This window comes from Metarhizium album (assembly GCF_000804445.1).
Source record: "Metarhizium album ARSEF 1941 chromosome Unknown scaffold_11, whole genome shotgun sequence".
Classification (NCBI taxonomy): Eukaryota; Fungi; Ascomycota; class Sordariomycetes; order Hypocreales; family Clavicipitaceae; genus Metarhizium; species Metarhizium album.
This window is the reverse complement of record NW_024467585.1, coordinates 659,534-675,718: the sequence shown is the minus strand read 5'-3', so window position 1 is coordinate 675,718 and position 16,185 is coordinate 659,534. Positions and strand designations below refer to the sequence as shown.

Sequence of the window (16,185 nt, the reverse complement as noted above, 5' to 3'; positions counted from 1 at the left end):
TCTCCTATTTCTCTCGTCTTTCCATGTTTTCCGAGGTGAAAATTGAAAATTTCCTCATTGACTTAAATCGTTGCCCTTGCATGCTTTACCGGGCTTTCATGACAAAGAAATTCATTAAAAACCGAAATTTTTATTTCATACATAAATGTCCTTTTGCTTCACGGTTGCCGGAGTAAGAGAAAAAAAAAAGGTATCGAGTTCCAGTATGCGTTTCGTCCATCGATAGTGACATGCTGTTCTTGTGCCGTGAAACAACCTCAAAATGCCCAAACGTACAAAAGTCCGAGTTGGGATGCTGTATGCCTTTGCTATGCTGATGATGGTAGACAGGAGAAGAAAAAGTGAGAACCAAAGTGGAAGCTGTCGGGGTGATGCAAAAAAAGAAGAAAAAAACAAGGCCAATTACACTCGTCGTCCAAACATAAATGAACCATACATTCCACCAACTTCTGCTGTTGCGACGGGTACCTTTCTCATACCCCAGCTTTCCGCACCCATCTTCCACCATCGCCAGCCATTGTCTCGCATAGAGCCCTCCAGATCCATGCGCACCAGCCAATACCGGCTGCCAAACTCCTTGGCAACCCAGCCCACTCGCTGGAGGTTCTTGTTTAGCTTGGCAGCACGCTCGTAAGCCCGTTCCGCAATCTCAATGACGCGGAGCGGAGCAGATGCAGGCGCAAGCAGGGTGCTCGCGCTGCCAATAATCGTTTCAATGTCGCAAATGTCGAGGAATTTGAGATTGTGCTGAAGCCATTCCTGGCCGCTGCAGAACAACTTGTGGATATCTCCCATTTCCAAACCGCGACCGACGGCAAGTTCCTCGAGTGTCTGGGCAAGGCGACTGAGTTCGGGAATGTGAGAGGAGTGCATTCTGCTGCCACGCAAGCTGAGAGACTTGAGGGTCTTGGGCAAGCGCGGAAGCAGGCCATCAATGTCTTCCTTCCCGAGTAGCAGGTGGTTAGCCGGATCGGTAGCCAAGCTCAAGAAGACGAGCGAATCTTTGGTGGATGGATGCGACGTGACGAAATTGACCACGCATTCGGCGGACAGCTCCTTGCACTTAGCAAGGTTCAGATGCGTCAGTCGCGCAGTGTGAGGGATCCTTTCCAGAGCCTCATCAGTAATGCGCGTGCCGGCGACGTCCAGATGGGTGAGTTTGCTCAACCGAGGCAGAATCGTTTCGAAAACTGTCGACGGGAGTCCGAGGCACCTGTGGAAGGAGAGTCTGGTAATGGAGAGCTCGCTGGGCCAAGTGTCCTCAAGAAGTGTGTTGAAAGAGTTTTTGAAGACTGTGGATGAGCAGCCGCAAAAGTCCAGCGCCCGCAAGTTAGGCAAGTCGAAGAACAACTTTCGAAGGACAGGAGGTCCGAGATCACAGTCAATGTACTCTTGGGCTAGGAACTCCTGCAGGTAAGGAGTCAGTTCCAGACACTGAGCGAGGGTGTCTGCCGTGAGATTCTGCGTCTTGGCGCGTTCGCTGGCGGTGGAAAAATGCATCGAGGGGTTGAAGTGGCTAAAGTCAAGTCGCCGAACAATGGTGGCCAGTGCAGGATACCCGGTAATGGTATTCAGGAACTTGCGGAAAATCCGCGAGTGAGGAATCGTGATGTGGCGGTAGAGCGTTGTGAGCGTAGTGGCATGAATAGACCGAGATGTGAGGAGTAACGCCATCAAGTCCGTATTGCGCGTGGTCAGTCCGTTGGGCGGAATCTCGACCACCAGGAGGTCAATAATGGAGCCCAGAACCTCGCTGGGAAGCCTCTCGAGGGGAGCATCACCAACGGCATAGCTGCCGGTGAGCTGCCTCGCGATCGGGGCCGGAGACGTGGGCGGCGACTCCCAGCTCATGCACAGCCTGCGCAAATCATCGAAGCTCCGGCTCGCCTTCTTGCCTCTGAGGGTAATTTCCCGCCACCCTTTGAAGCTGTCTGGCGGGTACCAGAAGCCATGAAGCCTGCTGTGCGGCTGGGTCAAGGGCGCCTGGAAAAGAGGCTGCTGAGAAAGCTCAGAGGTGGGAGACTCGTCGAAGACATCCTCAGGAGCCTCGATGTAGGACGAGACTTTGGATCGCGTAAAGGTCTGGACAAGCCCGTCATCGTTTTCCCGGACAGAGGAGAATGAAGATCGCGAAGCCGTGTCTGAAGGAGAGAGCGCGCCAGCCATGCTGGACTTGACCAGGACGGACGGATCGAAGTCGAGCACACGGCGGTGCCCGGCTCCGCTGGGTACGGCCATATAACAGACTGGAACACAGTCTGGTGGCGAGTGGCCCCTTGGGCGGGTTGATTTGCTGGGAATTTTCGTCGCACAGAAGGCGTGCCGCGGAGTGCAGCTGCGACTTGTCGTACCGCTCGAGTCAGCGAAGGCGAGGAACGGCGTGTCGAGAAGCGTCTCGGCGGCGGCTTTTGTCGGCTGACTCGCCAACGAGGTCACGACTCACGACTCACGACTCACAAGAGATGCGGCGTTGAGATGGCGAGGACAATGGCCCGGGAAGAGTAACAATCTGGCGCCTTAAATACCCAGGAAAGTCGGGAGCAAGCCGGCGGGTCCCCGAAATAGAGTAATTTATGAGAAGAGGTTGAAATAAATTTCGGTGGCTTCCAGGTGGGTTCGAGTCAAGAGGGTGTTTGGGTTAGTATAAGTCTGGAAACGAGGCCTTGCCAGTAGGCTGCTCTTGGCCTGGCTCAGCCGTCACCCACGCACCCACGCCCACCACCAACAACAAACTCGACGCCAGCAGCTCCGGCGCACACGCCACAGCCTTTGTCAGGCGCCGCACGTCCTGCCGGCCGATGCAGGCCTTCGCCTCGCGCAGAGTCGGCGGCTTCGTGGGCGCTGATTCGCGCGGCACGCCCACACAGCACAAGAGACAGGAGGTGCGATCCCGGGGACCCTGACCGAAGGCATTGCAGACCTCTGCTAGCGTCATACCCTTGGCCTCAAAACGGAGGGATTGAGTAATGGAAATAGACGACTGGGGCGCCCGAGGGCCTTTCCAAGGGTCATGTGAGCACCGCGCTCTGGGAGCGCAGCCAACCGCGCGCCGTCCTTGGGACATGCCATGGCATTCCACGGAGTCGCAGGCGCGGGCTCCGACTCCGACGTTGGCTGAGGTTGCAACGAAGCAATTCATTTTCGCGTCCTGAGTTGCCATGTTTGAAGTCGGAGCTCAAGTCGGAGCTCCCTGCTCCTGCCTCAGCGCCGGGGTCCGGCGGCTTGCACCGTTCCTGCCGCCTCGGTGTTCCACAGTCTTCTTTGGGAATTCCATCCGGCAGTCGGCAATTTGCATCCATCATCCATGTCTCCTCCCAACAAGTCCCTGCAACGCTGCAACGCTGCAAACCGGGCATTGACAGGAAATATCACTGGCGTCCAGCTGCATCTAACTGCGACCCCAGACTGTCAACGTGTTTCTCGCCTCCACCATCAACGCCCGGGGACGAGCCAAATGCCGCACACCACCTGCGCCCACGATTTCGTGCCATCAGCACCTCCCCACCGACTCCTCCTCAAGCCAGCCCTCCTTTAGCTTTGGTCGGCGGCGAGAGGTTTGGATGTGGTAATGAAAACTGCCCGTGGCCATGGGGCATGGGCCTTCACCACGTCTCTCACTTTGCACGCACAGTCGCGCACGCCGCAAGCTGTTTGGCTGCACCCCTCCGTGCTCGCTTCTCGTCACCGTCTCGTCATGGCACTGCTGTGCTGTGCCAAATTGTTTTGCAGCCGGCAGTGTCCTCGTGACCTGCTCGTGTGCTCTGGTCCGGGCGGCTCACCGGGACCCCTTGGGGGCTTACGGGGTACGCCGTTAGTCGATGAGACAATCATCTGCTGTGTGGTGCGCAATACGTATCGCGCCTCATTTCAGACCCAATTGCAGAGCATCGGCCATAAATCCCAGTTCCCCCGGCACCGATGGTCGGTGAGACATGAGGACATGCGTCTGCCCCGTCGCGACGTGCAAAATTCGGTCTTCACTTCACTCGGAATTGCAGAGCATCGGCCACGAATCCCATGCTGTCCCGTTACCCTGTCCTACAGTCTGGGAACCCTGTTGTGTAACCAAAAACACCTGGCCAAGCAGCCGAGCCGTTAGCGAAGGGGTCAAATGGATATGGAGGCTCTCCGACTTGGGAGTGAGTCGAATGTTGCCACAAAACGGGGACTCATATCATGGCAGTACACTACGTTACACTCGGTTGCTTACTCAATGATGGCGAGTTGCCACAACTCGGCACATCTTTCGCGGAGTAGCCTGCCCCTGCTTCTGCGTTTATGGGAGCTGAAGAGCCGAGGGAGGTGCACGCCTACTCTGGAGCCTGGACTTGTCTCGCCTCGTATCACAGATTGGCTACAAATGCTGATCCCGTTGTCCCAATAAGTTCGTCTTGTTTAAAGCACAAATCTTCTAGGCGCCTTGGTGGCCGCAGACGCCTCCGCCGAAAGCGGGATCCCCAAACCCGAAGCCGACCGCCCGCGACCTGGCGGTTTGTGGGGTAAAGGGATTACCAGAATCGTAATCGAGCCGTGGACTAGTCAATCGCAACGCGAAGTTTCTGTCTCCCGGTCAGGTGCGCAGGTCGACTAGCATTCTGTTCTAAGTAGCTCGGTACCCAGGCACGGCGATGGTGGACAGAGACCAGGCCAATGTTGATACCGAAACTCGGATACAACAGCGTGGCCACACGCCGAACTTGCTGTATCAAGGGCCAGCTCTCTGGAATTGCAGAGTGGCAACACATGCAGGTTCCTACACACACTCCGAGCACACGCAGGTGTGCTGCAATACGGGGAACCTCAGGTTCTGGATCAGGGCCTGCCTGCCTACGTACTTGGGCAGGCACACCGTACCACGGACATGGACGAGCTCCGAAAAAGCAACAAGTTACTCCGCCATCTCTTGTCCAGTCTTTGAAAGAAGAAGACAATAAACAAAAGGTGTTTGGCCCAACAGAGCCCAGGATCTGAATGGAGACATCCGTTCCATGAACGGAGACTGCGAGATTGCCGTGTGCTCGGTTTGTCGGTTTTCTCTAAGAGGAGGCCGAAGTGGCAAATCTTCTTGTCCCAACAGGCACAAGAGGAGTCATTGAGGAGAGACAGCTATGTGGTCCAGCAGGACCAGTGCACATCAGGCGACGACAGGCGCACCCGCAACCCTCACAGCTTTTCGTGGTGTGATTATGTTTAAAGATCCGCGCCCCAAAGCCTTTACTCGCCAGCCTACGCCGTGTTGCCTAGCCTACTTATTTCTCAGTTCGGATCACTGCCTTGATCTGCCTGCCACCCGACTATTCAAGCCAGCCTAGGATAGTTCCAGCGTCCAATGGCGATTTGCCAGGTGCCCATCATCTTGTCGAGCGGTGTATGGCGTGAATAAACATGTGTCAATGTTTCCCCTGCAGGGAGCATATACAGTAGTGACGTCCCTGTAGTGCCACCATGCAAGAACAAGAACCTGGTATGTCATGGTCCATGTTATGAGGATGGATGGAGTCGTCTTTCAACTTCGACGCAGATACAGGGATGGAGCCTGATATTGCCACATAGACCAATCGACAATTTACGGAGCACTACACAGCGCACGAAGCTTGGCATCACACCTGGTCCAGTGGCCGTATACTCGCAACATTTACGCTAACAAAGCCACATTACCAGATACTTGTTTCCTCTCCCCGCTGAGGGGGGAATGTATGCCACTCTTTTACGTGACGGTTTTCATGACTGACGTAATGAGCAGCGAATGCGGAGAGCACAGTGACATTTTGGATGCGATTTACCAAAGGAACCTTTGTCTCTTGCGCATCCACCAGCCACGTAGGGCCATCCAGAAGCAGGTGACGCACAGGATGGAGATAGTTCCCAGCGGCAGTGTGGCACGTTTTCGGGCACTCCTCTGGGTCTTGCAACCTGCACAGCATCAAATTCAGACGCCCCTAGCGGCGAAATCTACAGTAATACCAAACAAACATGAATGAGCAGAGATACCGCGGTTTGGTTCTGATCCAGATGTGCTGTAGGGTAGCCTCAAGCTGTCGCTCTGTAAGCACGTCGTCTTCGCGACATCACGTGACATGGTCTGACGCCTGGAGGCCGAGGCTCCATTTTCCCAAGGACCTATTGACAAGCCAATCGGGGGAAGGCGGCCCAGCCGCCTGAAGATTGTGCGTCAACTGGCTGGTCAACTGGTCAAGTCCCAGGTGCCAGCCGCCGCTGTCTGCATCCCGCTGGGTCGCCCAGCCAAAACCTCGGCCTCACTTGCTTCCCCTCCACGTCTGTGGTTAGGAATGGTGTGTAGTTGTATGCCTCTTCTCGGACCAGCTTTCGCATGGGCCTCAGAATGATATAGAATTGTACCTCTTTCATCTATTTTCTCGTCATTATTTCCACCTGCGCGCCTCCCACTCGAGGAAACACGCTGCGTCGTCGCTCGACCCGCAATCGCCATCACGGCCACAGCCCGAGCCCGAACCCAACGACCTTCCTCACATCTGGACGACAACCACATGCCGCCATTACTCCCTTGCCCTCAGTACAGCTGCAGAACAGACTAGACGCATATATACAAGATGAAGCCGGCCAAACCTGTGGCGGCAGACACGGCATCGCATCGAAGATCACAGCCCGCTCGCCAGGCACGAACCAATCCTTCACGGAGCTCCGCCAAAGCTGGTAGAGCCGGTGACGGTAGAGGCCCTGTCAACGGCCATCCCTTGGGCAACCAGCCCATCGAGATATTCCCTGCCATTACCCATTTTGCTGATACAATCTCGGCCCTCCCCAAGGAGCTTGTGCGGCACTTCACCCTCCTCAAGGAAGTCGACGCCAAGATTTTCGCTCCCCAAGAACAGCTCTTCCAGCTGGTCGCCGCCATCTCCAACTCGTCCCTGTCCGAAGTCAGAGCCAACAATGACGCCCCAGGTACGGCGCAACCATCGTCCGCCCCCATGAGCACGCAGAATAGCTCCAGCGGCATGCCTTTGAATCTCGCCCGTGCCTCCTCAGCTCCGTCGCTCAACGACGCCAGTGCCGCGCCCACCAGCGTCTTCGACTCGTCCAACATTCCGCGCCGACAGCTCTTCCGGCAGACGGCATTCAAGGTCCAAGAGATGCTGGTCTCGCTGGAAGAAAAGAACCACGTGCTCTCCACCGCGAACGAGGCACTGTCACGACAGCTTGCGCGAGCCGAAGATGTGTGGCCCTATTTGGAAAACGAATTCAGTAACGAGGCGAAATGGGGCAGCACCACGCACTGGGCCTATCCCGAGAATCGAACTGGTAGCAAAGTGTCTCACGCCGAGAGGGCTCGCCGCGACGGTGCTGCGGCAATCTCAGCCGCCGCCCAGGCACTCGCGGAGGAAGCGGCCGCTAGAAGTGACGCCCGAAAGCAAGCTGTGCAAGCAAAAAGGGGCCTGAAGAATCAGCAGCAAGACTCTGACGCCGACGATCTAGAGGCTCGCCAGAAGGAGCCGCCCAAGAAGGCCACAGCCAAGTCCCGGAAGGCCGTCGCGGCCGATACAAACACCACGGGATTGGGCATTTCAGCTTCGACTGCCAATGGCAACCCGCCCCCAAAGAGGAGGAAAGTAGAGAAAACGATCAACGGGGGCAACGCGGCCACTGGAGGCTCCATGAGCACCGTGCTTGGTGCAAATGCCCCAAAGCCAAAGGCTGGCAGCCCCAGAGGGACTCCCGGGCCGGAGGGGGCCAAGAAACGTAAAGCCTTGCCAACGGGCAGTGGACAGGCGAAAAAGAAGTATGTGTCTGACGCTCGTTTAGCATCGCGTGGGCTGGTATTGTGTGTCCGTTTTAACTAATATACATGCTAGGAACGGCATGTCACCCTCGGTCACGTCGTCTCCCATGATGGGAACAATCCCCGATGCGAAAGCGCCGAGTCGAGCATCGCCGCCTCCGACCACCAGCGCGCCTCGCCCAGCATCGTCCCGTGCCCGACAGAACTCGATACAGTCCAATGTTGACAATGGAAAAGCCCGACCGACGTCGTCGGCCGCGAACAAACCCAATGGCAACGGCAGCCAAGACACAGCTGAAATGGCCTCAGTCGCAGCATTTCCTCGAGCTGCGCAGGAAGCAAAACCAGCCAAGGAAGCCAGCAGTGCACCCGCCAAGACGGAACCTGTCAAGAAGGAAAGCGACCGGCCCGAGGCGTCCAGCAACTCTACGCCCACCCTGGCGAAAAAGGACACCAAACCAGACGAGCCCGACGGGAAAAGCGAGCCTGTCCCCCCACAGGCGACCTCGGCCGCGGTCACTACGAAAAGCGGCAGAGCGAGCAAACCGTCGACACCGGCATTGTCCACGTTCCAGGACGCAGCTCGCTCGCGACCGTCACGAAGCACCGAGGCCGGGGCCAGGAAGGGCCACAAGAAGAGCGGATCCGTGGCACAAGTGGCCCTCATACAGCAGGCTGCCGCCGACACCGACGCCAGCAGCAGCATGCAGGGAGACGACGAAGACGGCGACATTGACGCCGACGAACCGACGTATTGCTACTGCAACAGCGTTAGTTATGGCGAGATGGTGGCCTGCGACGCCGACGACTGCAAGCGCGAATGGTTCCACCTCGCCTGCGTAGGGCTCAAGGTTGCCCCCGGATCGAAGAGTAAGTGCAGGCCTTTTGATTCCAGTCCCCCGTCGCCGTCCCCCCTCCCCCCTCCCCCAAAAGCATGCCTGCCTGCCTGCCTGCCTGGGTTCTAACGCGCTGGCCAGCGAAATGGTACTGCGAGGACTGCAAGGACCGCCTGAAAATGGGGACCAAGAAGTCTGGCGGGCGCTAGTCCCTCGGAGTCGCGTCTTGTTGGTGCCGTCGTAGCCGACCTGTGTTTGTATACCATCTTGTTTGTAGTTGTCCGTGGGTTCTGGCGTATATCTGGGCAAATTGCGTGGGAGCAGCGTGCGTTTGTGTCGTGCACGACGTCGACGGACTGGATACGGTGCCGCCAGGTGGGTTGGCAATGCATTACGATTTTTCTTTTTTCTTCTTTTTCTGTACGGCCATTTCTTGCAAGTAGATCATACCGAGCGGGTGCTGGGGTGGTTCGTACGTACGGCTCGAGGCGGTGGTGTTTATTGTGTACGAGCATGTTTTATACACCCGTCTGCCTACTACGTAGTGTGTATAGCCCGGCGCATACGCCGGCCAGTGCATTCAAATCAACCGTGGAATACCATGGTGTCGAAACGAAACCAAGTGATTTCACGCAACTGCTCTATATTGTAGAACTGAAAAAAAAAGCATTGACGCGCCATGCGGTTCCGCAAGAGGATTCCTAGGCAAAGCAGGGGGGTATATACACCATACGTGTGCACAATCGTTATTCTACCAGGCGTCGGCTCTTGGCCTTGACCAGGGTGCTCGTCTCGTCCCTCTCGTTTTGCTTCCGCCGCCACTGCCACTCCAACATGACCCAGATGAAGTGCTGGAGATCAAAGTCTGGCCACAGACAGTCGATGAAGACGATCTGCGTGTCCTGGTGGCACTGCCAGAGCATGAAGTCGCTGAGGCGCTCGACGCCGCTGGTCCGCACGAAGAGCTCCAGCGGCGGGTCGGCAGCCGTGTACATGTGCTCGTTGAGGGTGTCGGTGGTGATGGACTCTGGACTGGGGAGGTGCTTGGTCGAGGAGGAGCGGAGGCTGGGCGAGGGCGAGTCCGGGGGCAGCGTGGTCGACGACGAGTCGCCGGCGTCTTCGTCCATGTCCACGAGGTTGGATTCGTCGGCGACGTCGTCGTCGGCGTCGGGGATGGTGGGGAGGGGCTCTTTGCCGTCGAGCTGGGTGGACAGGATCTTTTGGCGGATGCGCGAGGGCGAGAAGGGGGTGCTCTTGGGCGGCGAAGGGCTGAGGGAGTCTTGGACGGTGTTGCGGATGGCAGTGGTGATTTCGGCCCGCGACGTGTACGGGAAGCAGATGTTGAGGACGGCTCTTCAGATCGGACGGGTTAGCCCACGTTCTTGTCCGGCAGCGGCAGCGACATACCTGTCGTTGTGCTTGGTCCTGGCGACGGCTCTATCGACGACCTGGAGGACGTCCTCGCGGATCATGTCCCGCTGCCCGAGGACGCGCACGCAGGCGCCGTAGCGGTCCAGGATGTCGCCGTACGTGGTGAGCTGCTCCAGCTTGACCTTGGCCAGCTGCATGAGCCCTTCGACCTCGTGCTTGGGCCGGTTGTAGTTCTCGACGCTGAAGGCATAGACGGTGATGACCTTGACGCCGCACTTGTAGCAGATTTCCATGATCTGCGGGGCGCAAAGAATGCGTCAACCACGCGCCGGCCAACGGTTAACCGTGGCTCGCTCGCGGAGAAGAGAGATGGGTCGTGGGCTGAACGTACCCTGGCAAGAGCCTCGAAGCCGCGATGGTGCCCCTCGATCGTCTCCATCCTGTGACTCCTGGCGTACCGCCGGTTCCCGTCCATTTCAAAGGCCACATGTTGCGGCACCGGACCCTGGCGCAGGGCCCCGATCAGAAGTTCTCGGAGACGACGCAGTGCCCATTCTCCAGGAGGGGACTCGAGAATCAGACGGCGCAGTAGGGAGACGGCGTCTGACATGTCTGGCGGTGGAGGCGAACGGGGAAGAAGAGGCAAGAAGAGGGTCGAGATCCGGAAGGGAGGGCACTATCACAGACTCCTAGAAACAGCAACGCGACATGATGGCTCGGAGCAAGAGACGACGACAAGGCCCAAGTTTTATGGTGGTTGGTGGTTGGTGGTTGGCGGCGAGGAGCAACGGATGCACAGGGATCCAGGAGTCGAGTCGTCCAGGGGTCCAGCGCCTGGCTTTTCAGTGGTCAGGCAGGGGCTGAAGCCCAGCGAACTCCAGTGACGTGGTGCCTGACAGGACGACGCCACCAGCCAAAGTGGAGCGGTCAGCTGGTGGCCCTACTGACCAGGTCCCGAGCACGACTTGCGGCTCCGGGGCACCATTTCCGACAGCGTATGATTGGAACTTGGAGCTTGTGTGTAGATGCAGAGATGGACGATCTACTCGCAGGCACGCACGAACACAATGACGGGTATCGTAACGTGGCGTGGCTTTGGCCTTTCCCCCTTGGCGTCGACCCTGCCAATTGAGGACATGTGGCAGTGGCCCCAGGGCGCTGAGCATCCACACGTGCGCCATGCAGCGCCGCAATTGCGCTGCCGAGTGCCTGGGCTCCAGCGGGTGTGGCCCCCTCCGAGTGCCAGCAACTTCTAAAGTTACGGGTCGTCGTCGCCGCCGCAGCCGCGTTTCGTGCACTGCATCGTGGCGAGGCATTACGCAAGACACGCCAAGGCTTCGGCTCTCTACTTACGTCGACATCGTGCCGCAGCATCGGACGGTTCATTCCTGACTCGGGTGACTCATGCCGCCGCGAGTGCGTGACGCCTCCCGCGCTCTCGTACACTTTGCTTCCAACTTCGGGGCAGATGTCTTCTTACTAGTTAGTCACTCTGTTGATCAGTCCGACTGTTCAGCAATCGAAGCGCCGAGACACGACGCTAGCTGGAGCCAGCATCTGCCACGCTCCTTGTGATGAGCATCTTGACAAGGGGTGCTCGGCGCTCGACGCTCGACGACGTCACGACCGACCGAGGGCGACGTCTGGGCTCTGGAACGAGCAGCAGCCCGAGCAAAACTCGGCAAAATACAGATGAGCACTGGCAACAACGACAACCATGCCCCAACGCTCTGTAGCCACTGAATAAACCTCAATCAATCATGGCCGCTTTTATCAGCCTGGAAACCCCGCCGTCAGAATCTGCCCCACGTCGATCCGTCCATGATGACAGTCCTCTCTACACATGCAGTCGACATGGATCCCGCCCAAAGCGACAACCTGGGGTTTTGCAAGTGCCCGGGAGCTTACCAAAGTGGCGTCGGACAAGATGCTCCCGAGCACCAGCTCACCGTAACAACGTCCTCGTCGTGGCGACGAGAGCCATTTCCCCCCCAACCCCCCCAAACGAGCTGTCGAGCCGCCGAGTTGCTTGCCTTCTCAGATAAGCTCTCGCTTCTTTCTTGAATCCCCGCGCAATCTTCACTCACGCCCTGCGTTTCGTCGCCCCGTTTTCGGTCCAATTGCGGTGACGCGATTGACCCGTTGCCTCCCGAACCCGGTCCGACATGGTTGTCTTCGACGGCCACGAGTACCTTACTGAAGAGGAGAGGCGCCTGAAGGAGGATCGCGAGCGAACAAAATACTGGAAGAAATGGGGACCCTACGTTGCCGAGCGTCAATGGGCCACGGGTACGCAATTGCTGGCTGCCGAGATGCTGTGTTGCCATGGTATACTGATGAGCTTCTAGTGCGAGAGGATTACAGCGCAGATGGAGATGCCTGGAGTCGTAAGCCCTTCCCACGACTGCTTTTTCCTCTATATATTGAAATCCCTAACCATCTGATCTAGACTTCCCCCATGAGCACGCCCGATCCCGCGCCTTCCGATGGGGGGAAGACGGCATTGCTGGCGTCTCCGATACGCACGGCCTCCAGAATATCGCCTTCAGCTTTTGGAATGAAGAAGAGTGCGTGTCCCTGTTTGGCAGAGTCGCAAGACAACGTAGAAGGGAATGTTGGAAAACTAACCATTCTTGCAGCGATTTTCTCAAAGAACGACTATTCGGTCTATCCAACCCCCAAGGAAACCATGGCGAGAGCATCAAGGAAGCCCACTTTCACGTAGACAATACTCCTGTAAGGGATCCTTTCCTTCTTTTCTTTCCTCTCCCCCCCCTTTTTTTTTAAAATTATATATTATATAGCTTGAAAAATCAGATAGCCCCGAGGCTGACCTTCTCCCCAGACAGTAAGACGCCCACGATAACTTTCAATTCACGTCGAACTAACCAGCCAGCACTCGTACATGAAATTCCTTTACAAGTATCCTCAAAACAAGTTCCCATACCAGGACCTGATAGAAGAGAATGGCCGGAGAGGCAAGGAAGATGAGGAGTATCAAATCATCGACACCGGTGTCTTTGACGAAAACAGATATTGGGACATCTTCATTGAGACCGCCAAGGAATCTGACGATCCTGACGAGCTACTGTTTCGAGTCACCGCTTGGAACCGGGGCCCTGATCCAGCACCTCTCCACATCATTCCTATCGTGTGGTTTCGCAACACGTGGAGCTGGGGTCACGAATCTCAGGACAAAAGGCCGTCCATTGCTGCACATTCTGACCTGTCCGTCAAATCAAACCACTATAGTCTTGGGGACCGATACCTGCACTACTCTCCATCTCCGGGAGTAGGATCAAGTGGCGAGGATGTGATGCCTCTGTGGATGTTTACGGAAAATGACACAAACTATGAACTTTTGTACAAGCAAAAGAACCAGCAACCTTATGTGAAGGACGCGTTTCATAGATATGTTGTCGATGGCGAAAAGGCAGCCATCAACCCCACTCGGACTGGCACCAAGTCCTCTGCCTGGTTCAACTTCAACGAGGATGGCGGCGTAAACCCCGGTGAATGCGCAGGTATGGCGAAAACAACACGGCCTCCCTGTAAAGTTTCGCAAAGCTGACGACAGCTCTCACAGTCGTCCGGTTCCGTTTCAGCAAGAAGGACATGACATACCTTGATGAAGAAGAATTTGACGACGTCATTGAGAAACGACGTGAAGAAGCAGATGAATTTTATTATCGAATCAGCCCCCTGCCCATGACTGACGACCTACGAAATGTCCAACGACAAGCCTTTTCAGGAATGATGTGGACGAAGCAGCATTACCACTTCATCTGGGACCAATGGGCCAAGGGCGATCCATGGACGCCGCCGCCGCCTCCTGATCGATTGGGTGTTCGGAATTCTCAATGGAAACACATGCATTGCGATGATATCCTGTCAATGCCCGATTCCTGGGAGTATCCCTTCTTCGCCGCGTGGGACAGCGCATTCCACTGCATACCCTTGGCCATGATCGATCCTGACTTTGCCAAGAAGCAGCTGGATCTATTTACTCGAGAGTGGTACTGCCACCCAAATGGGCAGCTCCCAGCGTAAGAAAAACCTACAATGCTGCCGGTTGGCACAGTCGCTGACAACAACTTCTCCTTGCAGATATGAGTGGAACTTTGGCGATGTGAATCCTCCGGTTCACGCGTGGGCGACATTCAGAACATTCAAAATCGAGAGAAAAATGTATGGACGTCAAGACCTTGACTTTTTGGAGAGAGTCTTTCAAAAGCTGTTGCTCAATTTCACCTGGTGGGTGAATCGCAAGGACGCTGATGGCAAAAATGTTTTTGAGGGCGGCTTCCTCGGCCTTGACAATATCGGTCTGTTCAATCGGTCAGAACCTTTGCCAACGGGAGGCGTGCTGGAGCAAGCAGATAGCACGGGGTGGATGGCGTTTTACTGCTTGTCCATGCTCAACATTGCGCTCGAACTAGCCAAGCACCGACGCATTTACGAGGACATTGCCTCAAAGTTCTTTGAGCACTTCATCCTCATCAGCGACGCCATGACTTTCAGGACCGGCCAGAAAGATGAAAAGTCTCTCTGGAACGAGGAGGATGGCTTCTACTACGACGCCATCTCCTGGGGCGGCCCTTGGATCCAGCAGCTGCCGGTGCGGTCTCTCGTCGGTCTCATTCCCCTGTACGCAACCACGACCTTGGAACCGGAGCTTTTGAACAAGCTCCCGACGTTCCGCAAGCGGGTGGAATGGTTTGTTCAGCATCGAGAGGACATGGCCGAGAGAAACATGGCGAGCATCCGGAAGAGGGGAAAGGGCGACAGGTTACTCCTCTCCATTGTAAGCAAAGACAGGTTGGAGAAGATCCTCAAGCACATGCTGGACGAGGACGAATTCTTCAGCGACCACGGGATCAGATCCCTGTCCAAATACCACAAGGACAAACCTTTCTCCATGGAGGTCAATGGGCAACAATTCAAGGTCGGGTACGTCCCGGGCGATTCAGACACGGGATTGTTTGGCGGGAACAGTAACTGGCGAGGGCCCATCTGGCTCTGTGTCAACTTCCTGCTGGTCGAGTCCCTTCAGCGGTATTACCTTTTCTACGGGCCCGAGTTCCAGGTCGAGTGCCCGACCCGAAGTGGCGACTACATGCACTTGGGCAAAGTGGCAGAGGAAATCCAGCATCGTCTCCAACACCTCTTTGCCCGCACCGACGACGGAAGGCGCAGGATCAACGCCGGGGACGACCGTCTCGACTTTGACGAGCACTGGAAGGACTACCTCTGGTTCCATGAATTCTTCGACGGCGACAGCGGCCGGGGCCTGGGCGCCACGCATCAATGCGGCTGGACTGGTCTCATTGCCAGAATGATCCACGACACTGGGTAGGCTGATGTTTTTCTTTTCTTCTCTGCGTCAGAGCACGAAGCTAACAAGAAACCGCAGCACAAACTGCCGCCTTCCCCAAACGCCGCGGACACCCTCCGCCGCCATGGCCCACTACTTTGACGACATGTTCCAGCGCAGCCTCGATCTCGGCACACCCCGGTCCCCTGGCATGCGACGGATCCGCCGCTCGTCAACGGCCCGGTCCATCGGCGCGCGGAGCGACTTTACCAACGGGGTCGATGATGACGCGCATTCGCTCAGTAACTCGGTGCTTCAAGATGATGCGGAAAGGGTCCGGGAGAAGCTGGAGGCAGATTTGCATTTGCATCGGTACATATCGGATCAGCTGGAGCGATACAAGGATGAAGGCCTGAAGGGGGCCCACGCAGACGAGTATGAGACCAAGGCTTAGACGTGACAGAAGAGAAGATGATGAAGTGGCTCGGTACGATGCAAGAAATACGTGAATGAACAGTTGCATCGGACGAGGTCCCTGTAGGCGTCGTCCATGGCGGCCCGCGCGGCCAAAACGTTGTGTGAGCACGAGCATGTCATTTTCCTGGGCCCTACCTGTCTGTCCTCCCGGCCTGAGCATGGCCTCGTAGAAACGGCGCCACTGGGCTGGATGTAAATGCACCAAATCACGGGGCAGCAGGCTGTATGTAGCAGGGCGGCAAGCGGGCAGACTGACGACCACGCCGTGCCATGGAGTCGACGTCGACGGGCCGCAGGGAGCGTGAGATCGGCGGAACATGACGTGCTTGGTGGCGGAATCTCCATGGGTTTTTTTACGGACGGACCTGTGGTCGGTGCGAGATCAACCATCACAAGGGGACCGACGTAGAGTAGTGTATAGTGCTTCT

General features: G+C 56.6%; 4 protein-coding genes across 4 annotated transcripts; 2 read left to right on the top strand and 2 right to left on the bottom strand.

Moving 5' to 3' along the window:
• Nucleotides 1–402: 402 nt before the first annotated feature.
• On the bottom strand, nucleotides 403–2,166 carry MAM_04948 (Leucine Rich Repeat domain protein; the record flags this gene model as incomplete). The annotated part of the gene is made up of 1 exon (XM_040823746.1): nucleotides 403–2,166. One exon carries the CDS (start codon nucleotides 2,164–2,166, stop codon nucleotides 403–405), a length of 1,764 nt encoding a protein of 587 aa, XP_040678417.1.
• A 4,406-nt stretch (nucleotides 2,167–6,572) lies between these two features.
• Nucleotides 6,573–8,804, top strand: MAM_04947 (p33ING1b (ING1) protein; the record flags this gene model as incomplete). The annotated part of the gene is made up of 3 exons (XM_040823745.1): nucleotides 6,573–7,759; nucleotides 7,833–8,629; nucleotides 8,737–8,804. The coding sequence occupies 3 exons, from the start codon at nucleotides 6,573–6,575 to the stop codon at nucleotides 8,802–8,804; spliced, it is 2,052 nt and encodes a 683-aa protein (XP_040678416.1).
• A 537-nt stretch (nucleotides 8,805–9,341) lies between these two features.
• MAM_04946 (undecaprenyl diphosphate synthase family protein) lies at nucleotides 9,342–10,576 on the bottom strand (the record flags this gene model as incomplete). The annotated part of the gene is made up of 3 exons (XM_040823744.1): nucleotides 9,342–9,948; nucleotides 10,003–10,262; nucleotides 10,358–10,576. 3 exons carry the CDS (start codon nucleotides 10,574–10,576, stop codon nucleotides 9,342–9,344), a joined length of 1,086 nt encoding a protein of 361 aa, XP_040678415.1.
• A 1,555-nt stretch (nucleotides 10,577–12,131) lies between these two features.
• On the top strand, nucleotides 12,132–15,734 carry MAM_04945 (Six-hairpin glycosidase-like protein; the record flags this gene model as incomplete). Its single annotated transcript, XM_040823743.1, has 9 exons — nucleotides 12,132–12,255; nucleotides 12,315–12,353; nucleotides 12,416–12,533; nucleotides 12,606–12,702; nucleotides 12,771–12,814; nucleotides 12,859–13,490; nucleotides 13,553–14,012; nucleotides 14,074–15,318; nucleotides 15,380–15,734. The coding sequence occupies 9 exons, from the start codon at nucleotides 12,132–12,134 to the stop codon at nucleotides 15,732–15,734; spliced, it is 3,114 nt and encodes a 1,037-aa protein (XP_040678414.1).
• Nucleotides 15,735–16,185: the final 451 nt, after the last annotated feature.